Here is a 17,068-nt window from a genome sequence, read left to right as displayed (position 1 = left end):
ATTCTCTTAGTTTTCTTCCATCTGAAAATATTTTTATTTTGTTTTCATTATGAAAGACTTTTTTGTGTGTGTGCCAGATATCGACCACTGCATTAACAGTTTTCTTTTTCCTTTTAGTATGGTAAAGTTGTTGGTTTATTATCTTCTGATATCCATTATTTCTGATTAGAAGTCAGTGTTAATTTGCATTGATGATCCCTGTATGTAATTTGTGTCGTTGTATATCATTCTTCTCTGGTTGGTTCCAAGATTTTCCCTTGTCTTTGTTTTTCAGCGTTTTGAATCAGATGTGCTTAAGACTTGACTTTCATTATATTTTTCCTGCTTGGGGATTTGTACTTCTTTTTATATCTGTAAATTTTTTTGTCACCAAATTTTGGAAAATTTTCAGTCATTATTTCCTTAAATATTTTAAAATAATTTATTAATATATTATTAGTATTTTTATCCCCTCCTTCTGTTAGTATAATTATATATTATACCTTTTGTTATTATTTCACAGTCCCCAGGCTCTGTTCATTTTCTTCTAATAATTTTTTTTCTATCTATTTTTCAGATGGGACAATTTTCAGTGATTTATCTTTAAGTTTGCTTGGTATTTTATCTATTTTCTGCACCCTGCCATTAATATCATCTAGTGAATTTTTTATTTCACATATTGTACTTTTGAGTTCTAAAATTTCCAATTGGCATTTTTTAATATAGTCTCAATTTCTCTACTGCCATTCTTATCTTTCCAATCATTATAAGCATTGTTTTCACTTCACTGAGCAGAATTACATGATTTAAAATCCTTGTCAATGATAATATCTGGATCATCTTGTGTTCATTTTCTATTAACTTTTTTCTTCACAGTGGGTCAAGTGGGTCACATTTTCTTATTTCTTTGTGTGTCATGTAAATTTGGATTGTATCCTGGACATTGTCATTTTAGTGCTGTGGAAACTTTGTATTCTGTTATTTTCCTCTGAAGAGTGTTGACTTTTTTAGCAGGTAACTAATTTAATGGGATATAAACTATCAGTTTATCAAATATCCGTTAAGTTCTTGTATCCCTAGTTGGGTTTTTGTTGTTTGCATGCAGCCTTGCACATACGTGGTTCGGAGATCAGCTAGAGATTTGGGCAGAGGTAAATAGGTGATCTCTCCTTTACTGTGGCTCTCTCCTTCTCATAGTTCTCCCTTCACTTTCTAGCAGCTGTAATTGCTTTCAACTATGTACTTTGGCATTTCGGGTCAAAAAAGCTGTGAGTATGCTATTGGAGTCTTTAGTCACTAAGTATGTAGGGTGTCCCTCACACATAGTGTTTAATAAACATAATTAGGCCAAAATGCAATGTTGAGCATAGAGTGTAAGTTTTTAAAGGATATGTATAGTGTGGTATTAATTATAGAAAAATTTAAAAATGTAAAAAAATATGTTCCTTATGGAAATAGACATATATGGTATGTATATAATTACCCTGTTTAAAATTTTATCTCATTCATAATTTCAACACCTTCAATACAATTTCCTCCCCTTTGTTTAATATTTTTCTTTTTAGTATTTGTCAGCACTTAGTATACTATATATTTTACTTACTTATTTTTTGTCTTTCCCACTAGAATATTATTTTCACCAAATGGAGATTTTTTTTTTGTCTTCTCTGTTTGCTGTGTTATAACAAGTACTAGAACAGTGTTTGATATATAATAGGCACTCAATAAGTAGTTGCTGAACAAATAAATAAGTAATATAAAATATAAGGACATAACCACAAATTTAGAATAATTTTTGTGAGGGTTTCTAATGTCTCTAAAATGTTTTATTTTTGAAAAGTAAAATAATGCAATGTGACAAAATATTAAGATTTGAAGAAACTGGGTAGCGGTAACATCAGTGTTCATGATTTTTAAAACATTTCTATGTTTGAAGTACTTCATTAAACAATAGAATGGGCACAAATTTGGAGAAGATTTTGAAGAGCATTGTGTTATAGAGGTTAAGAGAAGAGGAAATTTCAAAAATCAATAGGGAGAGATTTCAAATGCTGGCATTAGTCATCAAGAGATAAAGCAATTGTAATTTACTATTAGGAAATTATTACTGACTATTGAAGGAACTCGTTTCAGCCACAATTTGATAGCAGGTAGGGTAGTGAGGAAATGGGAGAAATGGAGGCCACTTATTCAGTAAGATAGACACAGCTTTTTGAGGATGAAAAATTTATGGATGTTTGCAAGCAGGATGGGAAAATCCATTGAAAAGATGAGACTTAAAATGCTGGGAAAAAAGAAGATAATTAAAATAGCAAATTTGAGAATAAATAGGAATGTGTATAATTAGAGGCATAGGTTTAGAAAAAGAGGCATTGCATCTGGCAATTAGAAGAGGCGCTACTTCTGCAATAGAATAAAACAATAAAAGCAATAGAAGCAGGAAGGGTTGAGATAGCTGGAGATAGAAGGAAAAGTGAGGGAGTTCATTGAAGTAGTAAAGCCATATGTTGGAATGCAGAAACTGCGTAATGGATATGGTCCAGGTTCGTGAGTTAATGGGCATGTCAGAAGGCTGAAGCTGTGAGTGCCTATGTTGATGATTAGAGTCTCAGTTATATGGATGCTGTCAGGCTTCGGAGAGTCTGAAGCATCAGAACTAACCTGAATGGATTGGGTGGCATTTGAGGAGTTTGAGTCGTAATGCTAACAGCAGCCATCACTCATATGTGTCATTGTTCTAGATTCTCATATATATACTTATTTATTCCTGACAACCTTTAATGTGACTATGATATGGCCATTTTTCAGGTGAGGAAATCAAGGCACAGAGAAGTTAAGTAACTTGCACAAGGTTATGTAGATCATGAGAGGCAAAGTTGGAATTCAAACCCAGGCTGTCTAACTTCTGAGTCCATGACCTTAACACCATTTTATTCTCTCTTAACTGAGTAATGGGATGGTTAATGGATAAAAAATAGAAAGATTGTTAAGTAGATGAAGGGAGAATAGTTTTTCAACACATACTTTGTCCTTTGTTTCATATTATCCAAGACACCTTTGTGTGTGTGTGTGTGTGTTAATTTCCAATTACCGTTTCCTTTATTAAAGCCTAAGGCTTCTAAGAAATTTCTGAATAACCCATTGAGCTTTCTTTTAGTCATACAAAGTGTTTATTATCTTCTCAGAAATGTTCATTATATTCATATTTTCTTCAGAATGATTCCAATTTGTTTTTACTCAAAACGAACTCTGGCATCATGCTTCACATAATCATTTATCTTTTACTAATAAGTGGAACTTTTCTTTGGGATGTGGTTTTGGGAATGAACAATGACATGGAATGATAGCTGATTAGCCAAACCAACCTGCCAACTGGGAAGATGACAGAGTCCAATCACATAGGCAACCCAAAGAACCAATTCACTAACTCTTTATGAACATTTTTGCAAATACTGTGAAATTTGAGTGCTGTGTGTGCGTCATTATGGACGGTTTCCCTGTTATTTGCAGACTTTTTTTTTTGTTGTTATTCAGAAGCATCTTCTTGATGTTTGTTCATATTTTTCTTAATTGTCCAAGATTTCACCTAAGTTTTTATATATTACACATAATTTAAAATTCTTTCTCTAAATAAGGATCTTTTATTTTCTGAGGTGGAAAAACATTTATTTATCAGCATTAACAGTCATTGTCAACACTGACAGTTCTGTTCCTGTAACTTTTACTAAATTAACCTGCTGTGACCATTGCCAAACTATTTGAATGAAGAATGGACATAATGGTTGGCGATTGTGTCATACTTTTAGTTTACAAGGATTTGCGCATCCATTTGATCTGCCCAGTAACTCTTAAGGTGACAGGGCAGGTTTTAATGTTCTCCTTTTACAGATAAAGAACTGAGGTGGAGGGAGATTAGAAGATGGTCCTTAAGTAAGTGGTAAAAGTGGGTCTTGGATCTGGTTCTTCCCGACTCCAAGTGTCTCTCCACTCTGTAGTGGATTCTTTGGGAATCTTCCTAATAATATGCACGAAGGCTTCGTCTATTGCCTTCCTTTCCCGCTGGCTTCCGTTTTCCAGTCGAGGGTCTTCCTAATGTGCCCCTGTCCAGCCGGCATGTCTGCAAGGGAGCACACTCGGGGTCTTCTTGTCTCCAGTCTTTCATCTTCCTTTTCTGTGGCCCTTCCAGCTTCACCATCCGTGGAAATCTCCTCCTTCCTCCAGCCCCAACTTCTAAAGTCTTGTCACAGCCCCCTGGCAGTGGGACCTCCCATCCCTAATCATCAGCAGGACAGCCCATCGTAGAGGGGAGGCGAGGGCAGGGACCGCGGTGCGCCGGGAAGCCATGCTGAGGGTTCCTCCTGCATTTCCTTCCTCGCGGTCCTCAGGAGCATCCTCGCGCCCTCCGGCCCCGGCGCTCCAGCCCGCCCCGGATCCGCCTCCCTCTCCTTCCTCCCCGAGGTTGAGACGAAGCGTGGGACGCACCTGGGTCCCTCTCCGGTCACCCCGCTGAGGCTCCGGGGGCTGCACCGGGAGCAGGATTTACAGGCCCGGAGAACGCCAATGGGAGATCCAAATGGTCGGGGACTCCGGCGCTTTAAGAGGCTTTTCTCTGGGAAACACCCGTCCCCTCCGTGCGCCTTATGAATGGAAATACTCCTCCCCCGGTCGAGCCCATTTTCCCATTTCACCAGGAGCCGCAGCCTGCTCTCTCCTTTCGGTCTCCCCGCCCACATCAACGCGGGCAGCTCCAGGAGGGGACGGACAGGAAGCCTTTGGCCGCCTATTAAATCCCACCCATTTCTCCGGGGGCGATTTCCTAACCTTCCGGGACCGAATTCTGCAATTTGATGTGCGTTTTGTCCGAATGGTAGCGACACGGGCCTAAGGGAGGGGGAAAGCGAGGGGGTGGGGGGTGGGGGGTATGCACTCTTTTCCTCGCAACATCGCTGGCGGAGCGAGGGAGCTCACACGACACAGATTTTGGGGCAAAGCCTTTCCATCTGGACAGCACCATGTCCACCAAAGCGGAGCAGTGTAAGTAGCAGCCGGCCCGGCATTCCGGCTCGGCCTCGGCTGGGAGCTATTGCAGCTGCGGCGTTTGCGGCTGCTGGGAGACCTTGGCATTGTGCTGGTGCGGGGGTGGGGGCTGAGGTTGGGGCGGGTGGGGGGTGGGGGAGCAGAGGTGGGGGAGGGTGGACGTTAATGGCAGCGCGGCGCTGTCCCCGGTGCTGAAAAATAATGCGGTCTTCCTCGGGCTCGAGCTGGGGTTTCGCAAGACTCAGAGACCCTGCGAAATGAAATTAAAATGGGGTCATTCTGGGAAAAAGAGGCCTCGTATCTTTCAGATAAACATTTCAGTGTCTCTTGTTGGAGTGGGGGAAGGGGGGCAGCGGCAAATCAGGGGCGGGGAACTGTCAGTGGCAACCAAAGCCTGCCTGGCCTTCTGAGCATGCCCAGTTCTTGGTGCTGGAGCCATAGGGGAGTTTGAGTCTGCAGTTTCCACTTCGGGTGGAAGAGGCAAGAAGGGAGAGAAGCGGGAGGGAGCAGGGAGCCAGGCAGAAGTCTGGATTCAGTAAAGGAAAATTAACTCACTAATGCCAACACCAATGCCAAAACCAACCACAACCATGCGGTGCTTACAAGAAAGTGAAAGAGGCTCTGGGAAAATGACCTAATTGATCTAATTATTGTTCCAAAGAGCAGGCTTCCTTTGTAGGGCAGCACACGTAAACTATAGCAAATAGCACCGGGGGATTTGGGTTGTCCCAGTAATGACTGACTGTGCGTGGTTGGAAGCAACCTGCTAACTCCTTACGGATGGAGTAAGTTTCTAATATGATCCCCATAGTCTGTCTTATTGCAGTGCGCACTAGTAGGCCTTTGGTATGTGCTTGGTAGGCTGATCAATGTGAAGGCTTTTTCGGAGTGCACTTGAGGGCTTGAGGGATTCAGGAGCTTAAGCTTCTGATTGTAAATAAAAGATGTTTTTATGAAGCAATGAGTTTGAATTTTTAACAATATACCAGAACTTATTCACCTAGATGACTCCTTTCTTCCAAAGCAGTACACATTATATGGATAATGCTGTCACTACTTAAAAGTCTTTGCAATTTTTCTTAGGAATGGCTATTAAAGCCGTTTTTCTGAGACACACAAAACAGTAGTCTCATTATTTGAGGGCAATATCTTTTATATGATAAAATGCAGTATGTCATTTATTCACCAGATAAATTGAATACACTGACGGCTCATAGAACTCTCAGATTGATGGTTCATTAGAAATTGTGCATGCCCACCTACCACACAGTGCTTATACTTCTTTACGTTTTTTGGAATCTGGAAGATCTGAGTTTGACTCTCAGTTTCGTTACTGTTTGACCTTGGGCAAGATAATTGACCTCTCTGAACTTTATTTCCTCATCTGTAAACCCGAGCTAATCATGTTGATGGAGTGTTTGTGATTATAAGTGAGAGAATACATATAAAAGGTTTAGTAGTGAGCCTAGCACATAGAATATACTCAATAAATGATGGCTATGTTAATGACAAGCATTGCCCACTTTTAAATAGTCCATCTCCTCTAAATATAGGAAGGTTTCTCTTGTGATTTTTTTTTTGCATGTTTCCAAAAGTTAAATCTACACTCAAAATTGAGTTTTGCTTTTACAGAGATTTTTGAAAAAAATTGGATGCATTCTGTTTTGAGGAATGGTAACATAGTTTGAATCCATGTAGAACTTCTCACTTGAGGATATCACATCCATATATTATCATAAAGCCAAGTGGTTTTATTATGTATGGTTTTTAAAGGAAAAAACATCACCTGTCATTTGATTGTATAGTTACATATTACGTAAGTAATTTCAGGTTAAAGCCAGTGAGTATTACTGTCCTCTTCCTGTGTTTTCTCTAACTTGTTATATTTTGAAATGCACTGGATGCTTTTTCTTGTCTCTTTCCAGGGCAGTGAATAAAATCTGTGTATTTGATTTTGTAGTGCTATTAGTGGACTTAAGTAGCTATTTTAGATGTGTTTGTGAAACAGATTTTTTTCATCTGTAGAGGATGGAAAGGACACCATATTTGGAGCTAGAACATGTGGACTTGAGCTTTGTAGGTCCTTCTGATTAATTGTGAGACACTAGACAATTAACTTAATAGTTTTGTGCCTCACAGTTTCCATCTTTAAAGTAAGGAATTGTAGTAGGAGCTGTCTTTGCTTTAGTCTTAAGGGTTTTGGAGGGCAAAGGAGGTAAATGGGAGTATGCTGTGGAAAGGATAAGGATGCTTTGGGTGTTGTTAGGTATCCTTATTTAGAGTGAAGGTAATTTAGGAATCTCTTTTCTTTTTCTCTTAATATACACTAACATGAGTGGATTGACATTTTAGTGCACATTATGTACCTGAAAGTAAAGCAAAACACAATAGGCTGCATAGTTGATGTTCATGAAGGACAAATACTTTTTATAAAAAGAATACAGACTGGCAGCATTTTATCCTTGTTCTTGGTAGAAGTTTGGCTAGGGCAAAGGAGCAATAGAAGGAAAGGTCAGGGAATTTTTTTTTCTTCTACTGGATGTGAAGACTACCAGATAAGGAGAGAATGGGAGAGCTCGTTCCTCCTCTGCATTCAGAAGTATACACAGCACCACTTTCCTAAGGACTGAGGAGAGAGAATTAGGCTTAATATAATGTCAAAATATTATTTCTAGTACTCTTCTTGGAGCTTCTTGATGTAGATAAAGGTTTCACTGGTTTGACAAGCAGACATAGTTTGGTTGGACCAGCAAGAGAAAGTGCTTGCATTTCAATCCAAACCAGATTACTTGATTTACCTTGGAAATGTAATGTATCACAGAGATATGAAAAATGATTTCTATTTTATGTACTGGCATTTTCTTTTATGAGATAAGTAATAGTGATGAAAGAGAACTAGTGGCTGGGCATGGTGGCACACGCCTATAATCTCAGCACTTTAGGAGGCCAAGGTGAGTGGATCACCTGAGGTCGGGAGTTCGAGACCAGCCTAACCAACATGGAGAAACCCTGTCTCTACTAAAATTACAAAATTAGCCAGGCGTGGTGGCACATGCCTGTATTCCCAGCTACTTGGAAGGCTGAGGCAGGAGAATCGCTTGAACCCAGTGGTGGAGGATGCACAGAGCTGAGATTGCACCATTGCACTCCAGCCTGGGCAAAAAGAGCAAAAAACTCAATCAAAAAAAAAAAAAAAAAGAGAGAGAGAGAGAGAGAGAGAGATAAGCAGCTAGTTTTAGCAAAGATACAGTTTGGAGCTTTTAAAAAAATATTCAATCTGTTTCCTGTGCTATCTGCAGAGCCTCAAAACAGGAGGTGAAAGCTTCCTAGCATTTTCTCAAGTGATTGCAGAAGAGTTAATTTTTTTTTCTCCAAATCCTTTTTTTCCTTATAAAGTTCACTGTAGTGAAAACGTTTGCATAACTGATATAGAATTTGGAATGATAAAAATGAAATTTATTTGGAATTCTAAAGAGGAGTCCAACTCCCTCCACCTTAAACTTTCTCTGTCTTCTAAGAATTAAAATTGACCAATTAGAAGTACCTTGGGTATGCTCTTCCAAAAGAAAATCTGCTTTTCATAACAGCAGACATTCAGAGTTGGGGTTCTAGAATCAGACTGCTGCCTGGGTTTGAATCCTGGCTCTGCTCCCTCTAAGCTCTGTGACCTTGGACAAGTTAACATCTCTAAGCCCTGACTGTATCCTCTGTAAAACAGGGATTGTAATAGTTGGTGTGAAGATTAAATGAGCTGATTCATGAACAGTGCTTAGCACAGAATCCTGGCCCATAATGAGGAGTTAATAAATGTTAGCAATTATTATTATAATCATCATCAAACATAAAACCTTGTGCTTGTTGCCAAAATGGGGATAATTATGAAGTTTGGATCTAGCCTCCCAGTAACCAAATATATTTTTGATTACATCAGAGACAAACACTTTTAAGGGTATAGCTGATTAGGAATACGCCTTGAAGTTGAACTTGCCCCTCTCCCTTGTATATGTAAGGACCATGCTTGGAGAAATCAATAGATAGTTTTCTTTATTTTTTTGCACATTATATAGTAATATCACTAAAATAGAAAAGTACTTCTTTCAATAGCACTGCAACCTGTAGTCATTTAGAAATCTTTGCACAAGAATATTGCAAACTTCTTATAGAGGAAACTCGATTAGTGTTTTATTAATATATGCAAAAATTAGATTGTGCCTGTTATAACCATTTCTGTGGCTGCAAAAAGAACAATAGCTTTTAGCCCTGTCTTACATGACTTCTCTGCATCATTTGACACTTGTTGCTGCATTCCTAATTTAAACTCTCCTTTTCTTCTTTCTTTTCTGGCTGTTCCCACTCAGAGTTTTTCTTCTCTTTTCTTTTCTTTTTTGAGACAGAGTCTCGCTGTGTCACCAGGCGCCAGGCTGGAGTGCAGTGGCGGGATTGCGGCTCACTACAACCTCTGCCTCCCAGGTTCAAGCAATTCTCCTGCCTCAGCCTCCCTAGTAGCCGGGACTACAGGTGCATGCCACCATGCCGAGCTAATTTTTGTATTTTTAGTAGAGATGAGGGTTTCACCATGTTGGCCAGGATGGTCTCGATCTCTTGACCTTGTGATCTGCCTGACTCGGCCTCCCATAGTGCTGGGATTACAGGCGTGAGCCATCTTGCCCGGCTCCGACTCAGAGCTTTCCTTAGGGCTGTCTTCTTCCTGCCTTTAAAAAATTAGGTTCACTTAGAATTCTATCATTAGTTCTCTCTCTTTTTAAAAATCTTACAGATTCTTGACCATATTCCACTTGCATGATATCATCTATGAGGCTGCCTCCCACATACAACCTTCTAGTCCAAACATGTTTCTGGAATTACAGACCTCCATCCCCAAGCATCTTATACATACCCCAAACCCAAACTCATTGTTTTTTTGTCCCAAACTTGTACTTCTTTTTAGGTCAGTCGTTTCAGTAAATGGTACCACCTTGCTCATTTATCCAAGTCAAAAAATCATAGTCTTCCTCAACTTTTTTTTTTTTTTTTTTTGAGACGGAGTTTCGCTCTTGTTACCCAGGCTGGAGTGCAATGGCGCGATCTCGGCTCACCGCAACCTCCTCCTCCTGGGTTCAGGCAATTCTCCTGCCTCAGCCTTCTGAGTAGCTGGGATTACAGGCATGCGCCACCATGCCCAGCTGATTTTTTTGTATTTTTAGTAGAGACGGGGTTTCACCAGGTTGACCAGGATGGTCTCGATCTCTTGACCTCGTGATCCACCCGCCTCGGCCTCCCAAAGTGCTGGGATTACAGGCGTGAGCCACCGCGCCCGGCCCTTCAACTTTTTACTGTCTGCCATAACTATTCAACACATTCTCAAGCCTTGTTGATTCTAGATCATCAACAATCTCTCCTCTACCTTTCTGATCCAGTAACAATGAACTATTTTTTTCAGTTCCTCCAATGTATCATGCTCTTTTTGCCTGAAATGCTTTCTTCCCTGCTTCTTGGCCTGTCTAATGCCTACTTATTGCTCAATACTTACCTTTGAAATCCTGCCTGATTGCTGCTTTCCCCCTGTATGCCCTGTTTGTGTGCTAACACTACATTTCAATGAGTTTTCTTGTTGGTTGCCTTAATTTACTTTGTGTGTAGATTGTATTATATTCCTCTCTGTATCTCCAGTGTGCAATCCCTTGTCCAGTGTATAGTGTTTGCACAAAAATAGTTTCTTGAATAAGTAAAAATGACTGAAGGATGAAGTGTCTTTTAGAAGGAAGGATTACATAACCAAGTGTTGACATATTATTAATTTGAAGATTTTACATTTTTGTTAATGTGAAGTTCTGCATTCTGTGCAATGTGAACATTGCGCAAAATGCATGCTCCTCAAATGGACTTACAGGAAAATAAAACTACAGTTGTCAAAAGTACTTAAAATTATATAACAAGTTACATTTTTCTTGAACATTCATTTCAGTTTTGGTTCTGTCCGATTAGCTAAATTTTCCTCTTACTATATTCAAAATAATAATGATGATTCCTAAAGTGGTAGGCAATTTTAGCACACAGCCAGCTGCTTTTCTTAAGATAAAGTGGCAATGTATCTAAAGTCAGGGACTCTTCAGACTATAGTTTTACTTGGATCCTGTTCAAGTTTCATGTACTCAACCAATAAATAAGCTTTAATTTGGGATTCTTATTTTGCAGTATTATTCTGTTGGAAATTCACATGCACTTACTTCTTACATTTTGAAAAGATATGGATAGTTCTGCATAAATAAACATATCTGTTGGCTTAGAAATGAAATATTTCTGGTATCAAAAAGTACCTTAAGCAAAAATGTATTCTTACCAATATGCTAGCTTTCCATAACATGAAAAGCTCAACAATTTCATTTAGAACTTTTAGCTTCTTTCAGTCCATTTATTCTAGGTGTCTTGTTTTTTTCTCTTTCTGGACTTTTCAAGACTAATGTTACCAACAGCATACAGTTTATCATGTGAGTCTCATTTGATATTTGATGTAGGATTAAAACTGGAGTGATGTTCAACAATTCAGGGGATCTTTCGTTTTTATTGGTCTCAGGGACTTGGTCTTCCAATAGAATAAAATTAAAAGGATATGGTTGTGTGTGTATGTATATTTATTTATGTATATATACATGCACAAATGCATGTGTGTATACATATACTTTTTTTTTTTGAGACGGAGTCTTGCTCTGTCACCCAGGCTGGAGTGTAATGGTGTGATCTTGGCTCACTGCAACCTCCACCTCCCAGGTTCAAGCGATTCTCCTGCCTAAGCCTCTTGAGTAGCTGGGATTACAGGTGCCCGCCACCATGCCTTGCTAATTTTTGCATTTTTAGTAGAGACGAGGTTTCATCATGTTGTCCATACTGGCCTCGAGCTCCCGACCTCAGGTGATCCACCCCTCTGCCTTCCAAAGTGCTGGGATTACAGGCTTGAGCCACCATGCGTGGCCAAATTTTTAAAATTGATAACAACTTTCTGAGTTTTTCTCATCTGTAAAAAAATAAGAGCAGGGAAATAAAATAGCACTTACCTCATAGACTTGTTGTGAGGCTTAGAGAGTTAAAAGGCTAAAGTGCTTAGAATACAGTCCCTGGCGCATGGGGAACACTATAAAAATGCTGTCATAGTTATAGTTTTAAGAGCCTTAAAGATAGTCTTCAGAGACTTATAAGTTTATATTTAATTGTTGTTCAATTTTTTTCAAGTTAAAGAAAAGTTTGCTGTATGATGGACTGAATTATTCTGAATTGTGTAGTACGTTCTGAATCAAAGTATATCTGAATTTTGACTGCAGGTTGATCGTGGGAAGGCCGAGGGGGGGAGATCACTTAAGCCCAGGAGGTAGAGACCAACCTGGGTAACATCACAAAACCCCTGTCTCTACAAAAAAATCAAAATAATAGCCAGGTGTGGTGGCATGTGCCTGTGGTCTCAGCTACACGGGAGGCTTAGGTAGCAGAATCACCTGAGCCCAGTAAGTTGAGGCTGTGGTGAGATGTGATTGCACCACTGCACCCTAGCCTGAACAACAGAGTAAAACACTGTCTCAGAAAAAAAAAAAGTTGGCACTTGTAAAAGGACTGAATACCCCATATGTTCATATGACCCTCACTACTGCAGAGTATGTAATCTATATTTCAACCTAGAAATGTTCCCTTAGCTCTTTGTATAACAATATCAAGCTGACCTGCTAAAACTGCCAGATCTTTTCCATAGGAATAACTGCTAAGCCTGTTTTACTTCATTCTCTATCTGTGCAGCTGAAAGGCGTAGGACTTTGTTTAACCCTGTATTAGTTTCCTATAGCTGCTGTAACGAATTAGCGCAGACTGGGTGGTGCAAAACAACAGATTATTCTCTTACAGTTCTGGAAGCCAGAAGTCTGAAATCAAGGTGTTGGCAGGGCTGTGCTCTCTCTGTAGGTTCTAGGGAAAAATCTCCCTTCCTTGTCTCCTAGTTTCTGGGGGTTTTTGGCAGTCTTTGGCATTCCTTGGTTATAGCAGCATCACGCCAATCTCTGCCACCATCTTTACACAGCCTGTGTCTCTGTATCCAAACCTCTCTGCTTCCTCTTATAAACACACGTCATTTGATTTGAAGCCCAGCTTAATCCAGCATGACCTTATCTTAACTTGATTATATCTGCAAAGACCCTACTTCCAAAGTCACATTCACAGTACCAGGATTAAGACTTGAACATACCTTTTGGGGGATGCAATTCAATCCACTACAAACCTTATTACAATTTGTCTTATTAATGTTATTTCATTGTTATGTCTGATTCTATAATCTGACATATTAGCCATTCTTCCACTGGTTTTGTATCAACTACCAAAACCATATACATTCCTATAGGAAGTATCCAAAATAACAATGTTGGCTGGGCGCGGTGGCTCACACCTGTAATCCCAGCACTTTGGGAGGCCAAGGCTGGTGGATCACGAGGTCAGTAGTTCAAGACCAGCCTGGCCAAGATGGTGAAACCCCATCTCTACTAAAAATACAAAAATTAGCCCAGTGTGGTGGCAGGTGCCTGTAATCCCAGCTACTGAGAGGCTGAGGCAGGAGAATTGCTTGACCTGGGAGGTTGTATTGAGCCGAGATCACGCCACTGCACTCCAACCTGTGAGACAGAGCAAGACTCCATCTCAAAAAAAAATGTTGACAGGAAGAAAGAAGCACAAAAGCCCTGTGAGTGTCATGCCATTAAATAACTTTTTTCAAGTTACCTTTGAGTCATTAATCAATGTATTTTAAATATGAGTTTCACTAGGTACAAATCTGTCCTATCATGGTACCACTCAATCTATATATTTCATCAAGTTGTCTGTTCTCTTATTCAGCAAATATTTATTGGGTGTCTATAATGTGTCGGGCACGGTCCTAGGCTCTAGAGGAGCTTACAGATGATTCTCCAAGTGCATCTACTTTGCTGAGATGTATATACTCTCTAAAACTTTTCTTTGATGCCCTGTCTAGATCCCTTAAAAAATAGGAAGTTGAAATGAACTTGGCATGACTTATTCATAGAAAGCCAACAGTTGCTCCTGTGATCATTATTACTCTTTATGTTAACTGGAGGCTAAATTTTTTTGGAGAATTTTTTAAGAATCTCCACTCTCCCATTCAACCTTGTTCTTAAAAATGATGTTTTAAGCAAGTTTCACTGGCTTTCTTTTTCATTCTTTTTTTTTCACATAACCCTCATTATGTTAGATCTTTTTCATTCTTCCAGAATAATTTCATAAGCAAGTTGAATAACTCCAGGAAAAAGCCTGATAGTATTTTTGTGAGTATCACATTGCATTTATAGAACAACTTACTTTAGAGAGAAGTGACATCTTTCTGATACTGAATCTCACTCTTTCTAAAAACATGGCATGTCTTTCCATTTGGTGAAGTCTGTGCCTTTGTAGGGGTGCTTTTTTCTTATATAGATTTTGGAATTTCTTAGTGAACTCTTGCTTAGTATTTTCTTTCATCCTTTTTCTGCCATCATAATTGAGATGTATCATTTCTTCTATTTTAAAATTTTGAATACATGAAGGCTACTGATTTTTTGTATGCTGATTTTATAACTTTATTTTACTAAATTAGTTTTTGTAGTCATTTTTTTCATCTATTCTTTTGGATCTTCAAGATATACAATTATATGCTCTGTAAATAGAAAATTGTTTTATCCTTTCTTTTCTACTAAATTTTTATGCCTCTAATTGCTTTCTTTTTTCTAATTGCATTGGTAAATATCTCCAATACAATGTAAAATATAGTAGAGAGAGTGGCTTGTGTTTTAGTTTAGTAGGAAAGTCTCTAGTATTTCTCTTTTAAGTAAGATATTCTTTTGGGCTGAGGTAATATGCTAAGGCAGTATCTATCAATTTTCAGTATCTATTCAATTTTCATTTGGTTAAGTTTTTTTTTTAACCTAAATAGGTGTTGAGTCAAATTCATTTTCTGCATCTATGGAGACCATATTGCTTCCTCTCTTAATTTTATTAATATGCTGGGTTGAATTTTGTTACATTTTAAGAATTTTTGCATTGATATTAGTAAGCTAGATTGGTTCATAGGTGTTTTTCTGGGGGGTAGAGTGGGAAGTAATTTTAGTCAGGACCTGGGAACAGTGTGATACTCACTACATAAAGTGAGCCTGGACATTTTGCTTCCCTTTCTATACTCTGGAATAATTAAATAGCACTGGCGTTATCTGATCTTTAAATGATTTTTGTAGTTCCGCAGTAAAACCATCTGGCCTGGTGCTTTTTTTTGTAGTGGAACTCTTTAGCTTTCTTCTCTATTTGTTCTATGACACTGCTCTGTTTAGACTTTCTGTTTCTACTGGGGTCAGTTTTGGTAAGTTTTATTTCTCTAAAAAATTATGCATTTCATCTAAGTTTCAAATTTGCTTGCATAGAATTATGCAAACGAGTCTCTTAGAAATTTTAAAAATTCCTCTGTTTTGATGTTTAATTTTGCTTGTTATTTCTAATGTATACAGCCAGACCTCTGTATCTGGGGGTTTTTGTATCCATGGATTCAACCAACAATAAATAAAAAATATTTGGAAAAAAAAACAAAAAATAACAGTACAATAAAAAAATGGAGTATGACAACTATTCCTATAGCATTACATTGTATTAGGTATTATAAACTAGAGATGATTTAAAGTATACAGGAGGATGTTCATATAGGTCATATGCAAATACTATATCTTTTGTTTTTTTGAGACAGCCTCATTCTGTTACCCAGGCTGGAGTGCAATGGCACAGTCTCAGCTCACTGCAGCCTCTGCCTCCCAGGGTCAAGCAATTCTCCTGCTTCAGCCTCCTGAGTAGCTGGGGTTACAGGCATGCACCACCAGGCCCAGCTAGTTGTTTTTATATTTTTAGTAGAGAGGGGTTTTCACCATATTAGCCAGGCTGGTCTCGAACTCCTAACCTTGTGATCCACCCCACTTGGCCTCCCAGAGTGCTGGGATTACAGGCATGAGCAACCATGCCCAGCCACTGTATCATTTTATATAAAGGACTTGAACATCCAAGGATTTTGGTACCTGCAGGAGATTGGGGGTGGGGTGGATCTAGGAACTAACCCCTGGTGGATACTGAGGGAAGACTGTATTTAATGTTGTATATTTGTGCTTTCTCCCCTGACGGCTTTAAAAAATTGGGTTAGTTAGTGGTTTATTTATTTTTCTAATTTCTTTTTCAAGAAACCACTTATTTTGATTTATTTATTACTTCCAGTTTTTGGCATTTCTAAATTAATTTCAGTTTTTATTATTAATTTTTGAATACTTTTTCCTTGATTTCTTCGTTTTATTTTGGTATTCTTCTAGCTTTTTGAGTTGGTTGTTAATTTATTTTCTTAAAAAATTGTTATTGATATAGGCATTTTGTACAATATATTTTTCTTTGGACACTTCCTTTAGTTGTAGCCTACAGATTCTGATAATGTCAGGCTTTATTATAACTGTTTTCAAGAAATTCTGCAATTGAATTTTGTATATTTGCCTTTAACCTAAGAGTGGTTTAAAAGTGTATAAATTTCCATGTGGAAGGGCATTTTTGTTTGTCTGTTTTGTTTTTGATTTCTAATTTTATTGTTTTATGGTCTGAGGATGCTAGTTACATTATTTCTATTCTTTAGCACATTGAGGTTTTCGCTGTGTCAAAGATTTAGTCAGTTTTTCTGAATACATCTGTACTTGAAGTTGTAATCTCTATTATTATTGATACAATAATATTAGTTTGATGTATATGTATATGAGCTACCTTGTTAATGTTGTTTAGGTCTTCTATACCTTTTGAAAAATTCTAGTCCACTTGATCTTGGATTGTGAGAGGTATGTTAAAGTTTCCTTTTATTAGTGTGTTTCTGTCTGTTTCTCCTTGTATCTTCTGTAGGTTGCTGCTTAATCGAAGTTATTACTGTGTTACTGGGTGCATAAATACTAATAACTAATATCTTCATTGTGAATTGTAGCCTTAAACACTATAAAGTACACTTCTTTATCTTTTTTAATGCTTT

General features: G+C 38.4%; 1 protein-coding gene across 4 annotated transcripts in view; it reads left to right on the top strand.

Moving 5' to 3' along the window:
• The first annotated feature begins 4,745 nt into the window (after positions 1-4,745).
• UNC79 (unc-79 homolog, NALCN channel complex subunit) overlaps positions 4,746-17,068 on the top strand; it is a 279,776-nt gene continuing 267,453 nt past the window's right edge. Inside the window, exon 1 of one of the 4 annotated variants that reach the window (XM_032287568.1) lies at positions 4,746-4,828. Coding sequence is in view for 3 of the 4 variants with exons in the window: in XM_032287556.1 (XP_032143447.1) it covers positions 4,992-5,013 (22 nt within the window). In the remaining variant the exon portion in view is untranslated. The other 3 variants (XM_032287556.1, XM_032287570.1, XM_032287562.1) reach the window with 3 other exon arrangements.

The sequence above is a fragment of the Sapajus apella genome, unplaced genomic scaffold, assembly GCF_009761245.1.
Source record: "Sapajus apella isolate SASKATOON/1434 unplaced genomic scaffold, GSC_monkey_1.0 scaffold20, whole genome shotgun sequence".
NCBI lineage: Eukaryota > Metazoa > Chordata > Mammalia > Primates > Cebidae > Sapajus > Sapajus apella.
The sequence above is the reverse complement of the archived record's forward strand: the minus strand, read 5'-3'. Positions and strand labels throughout refer to the sequence as shown.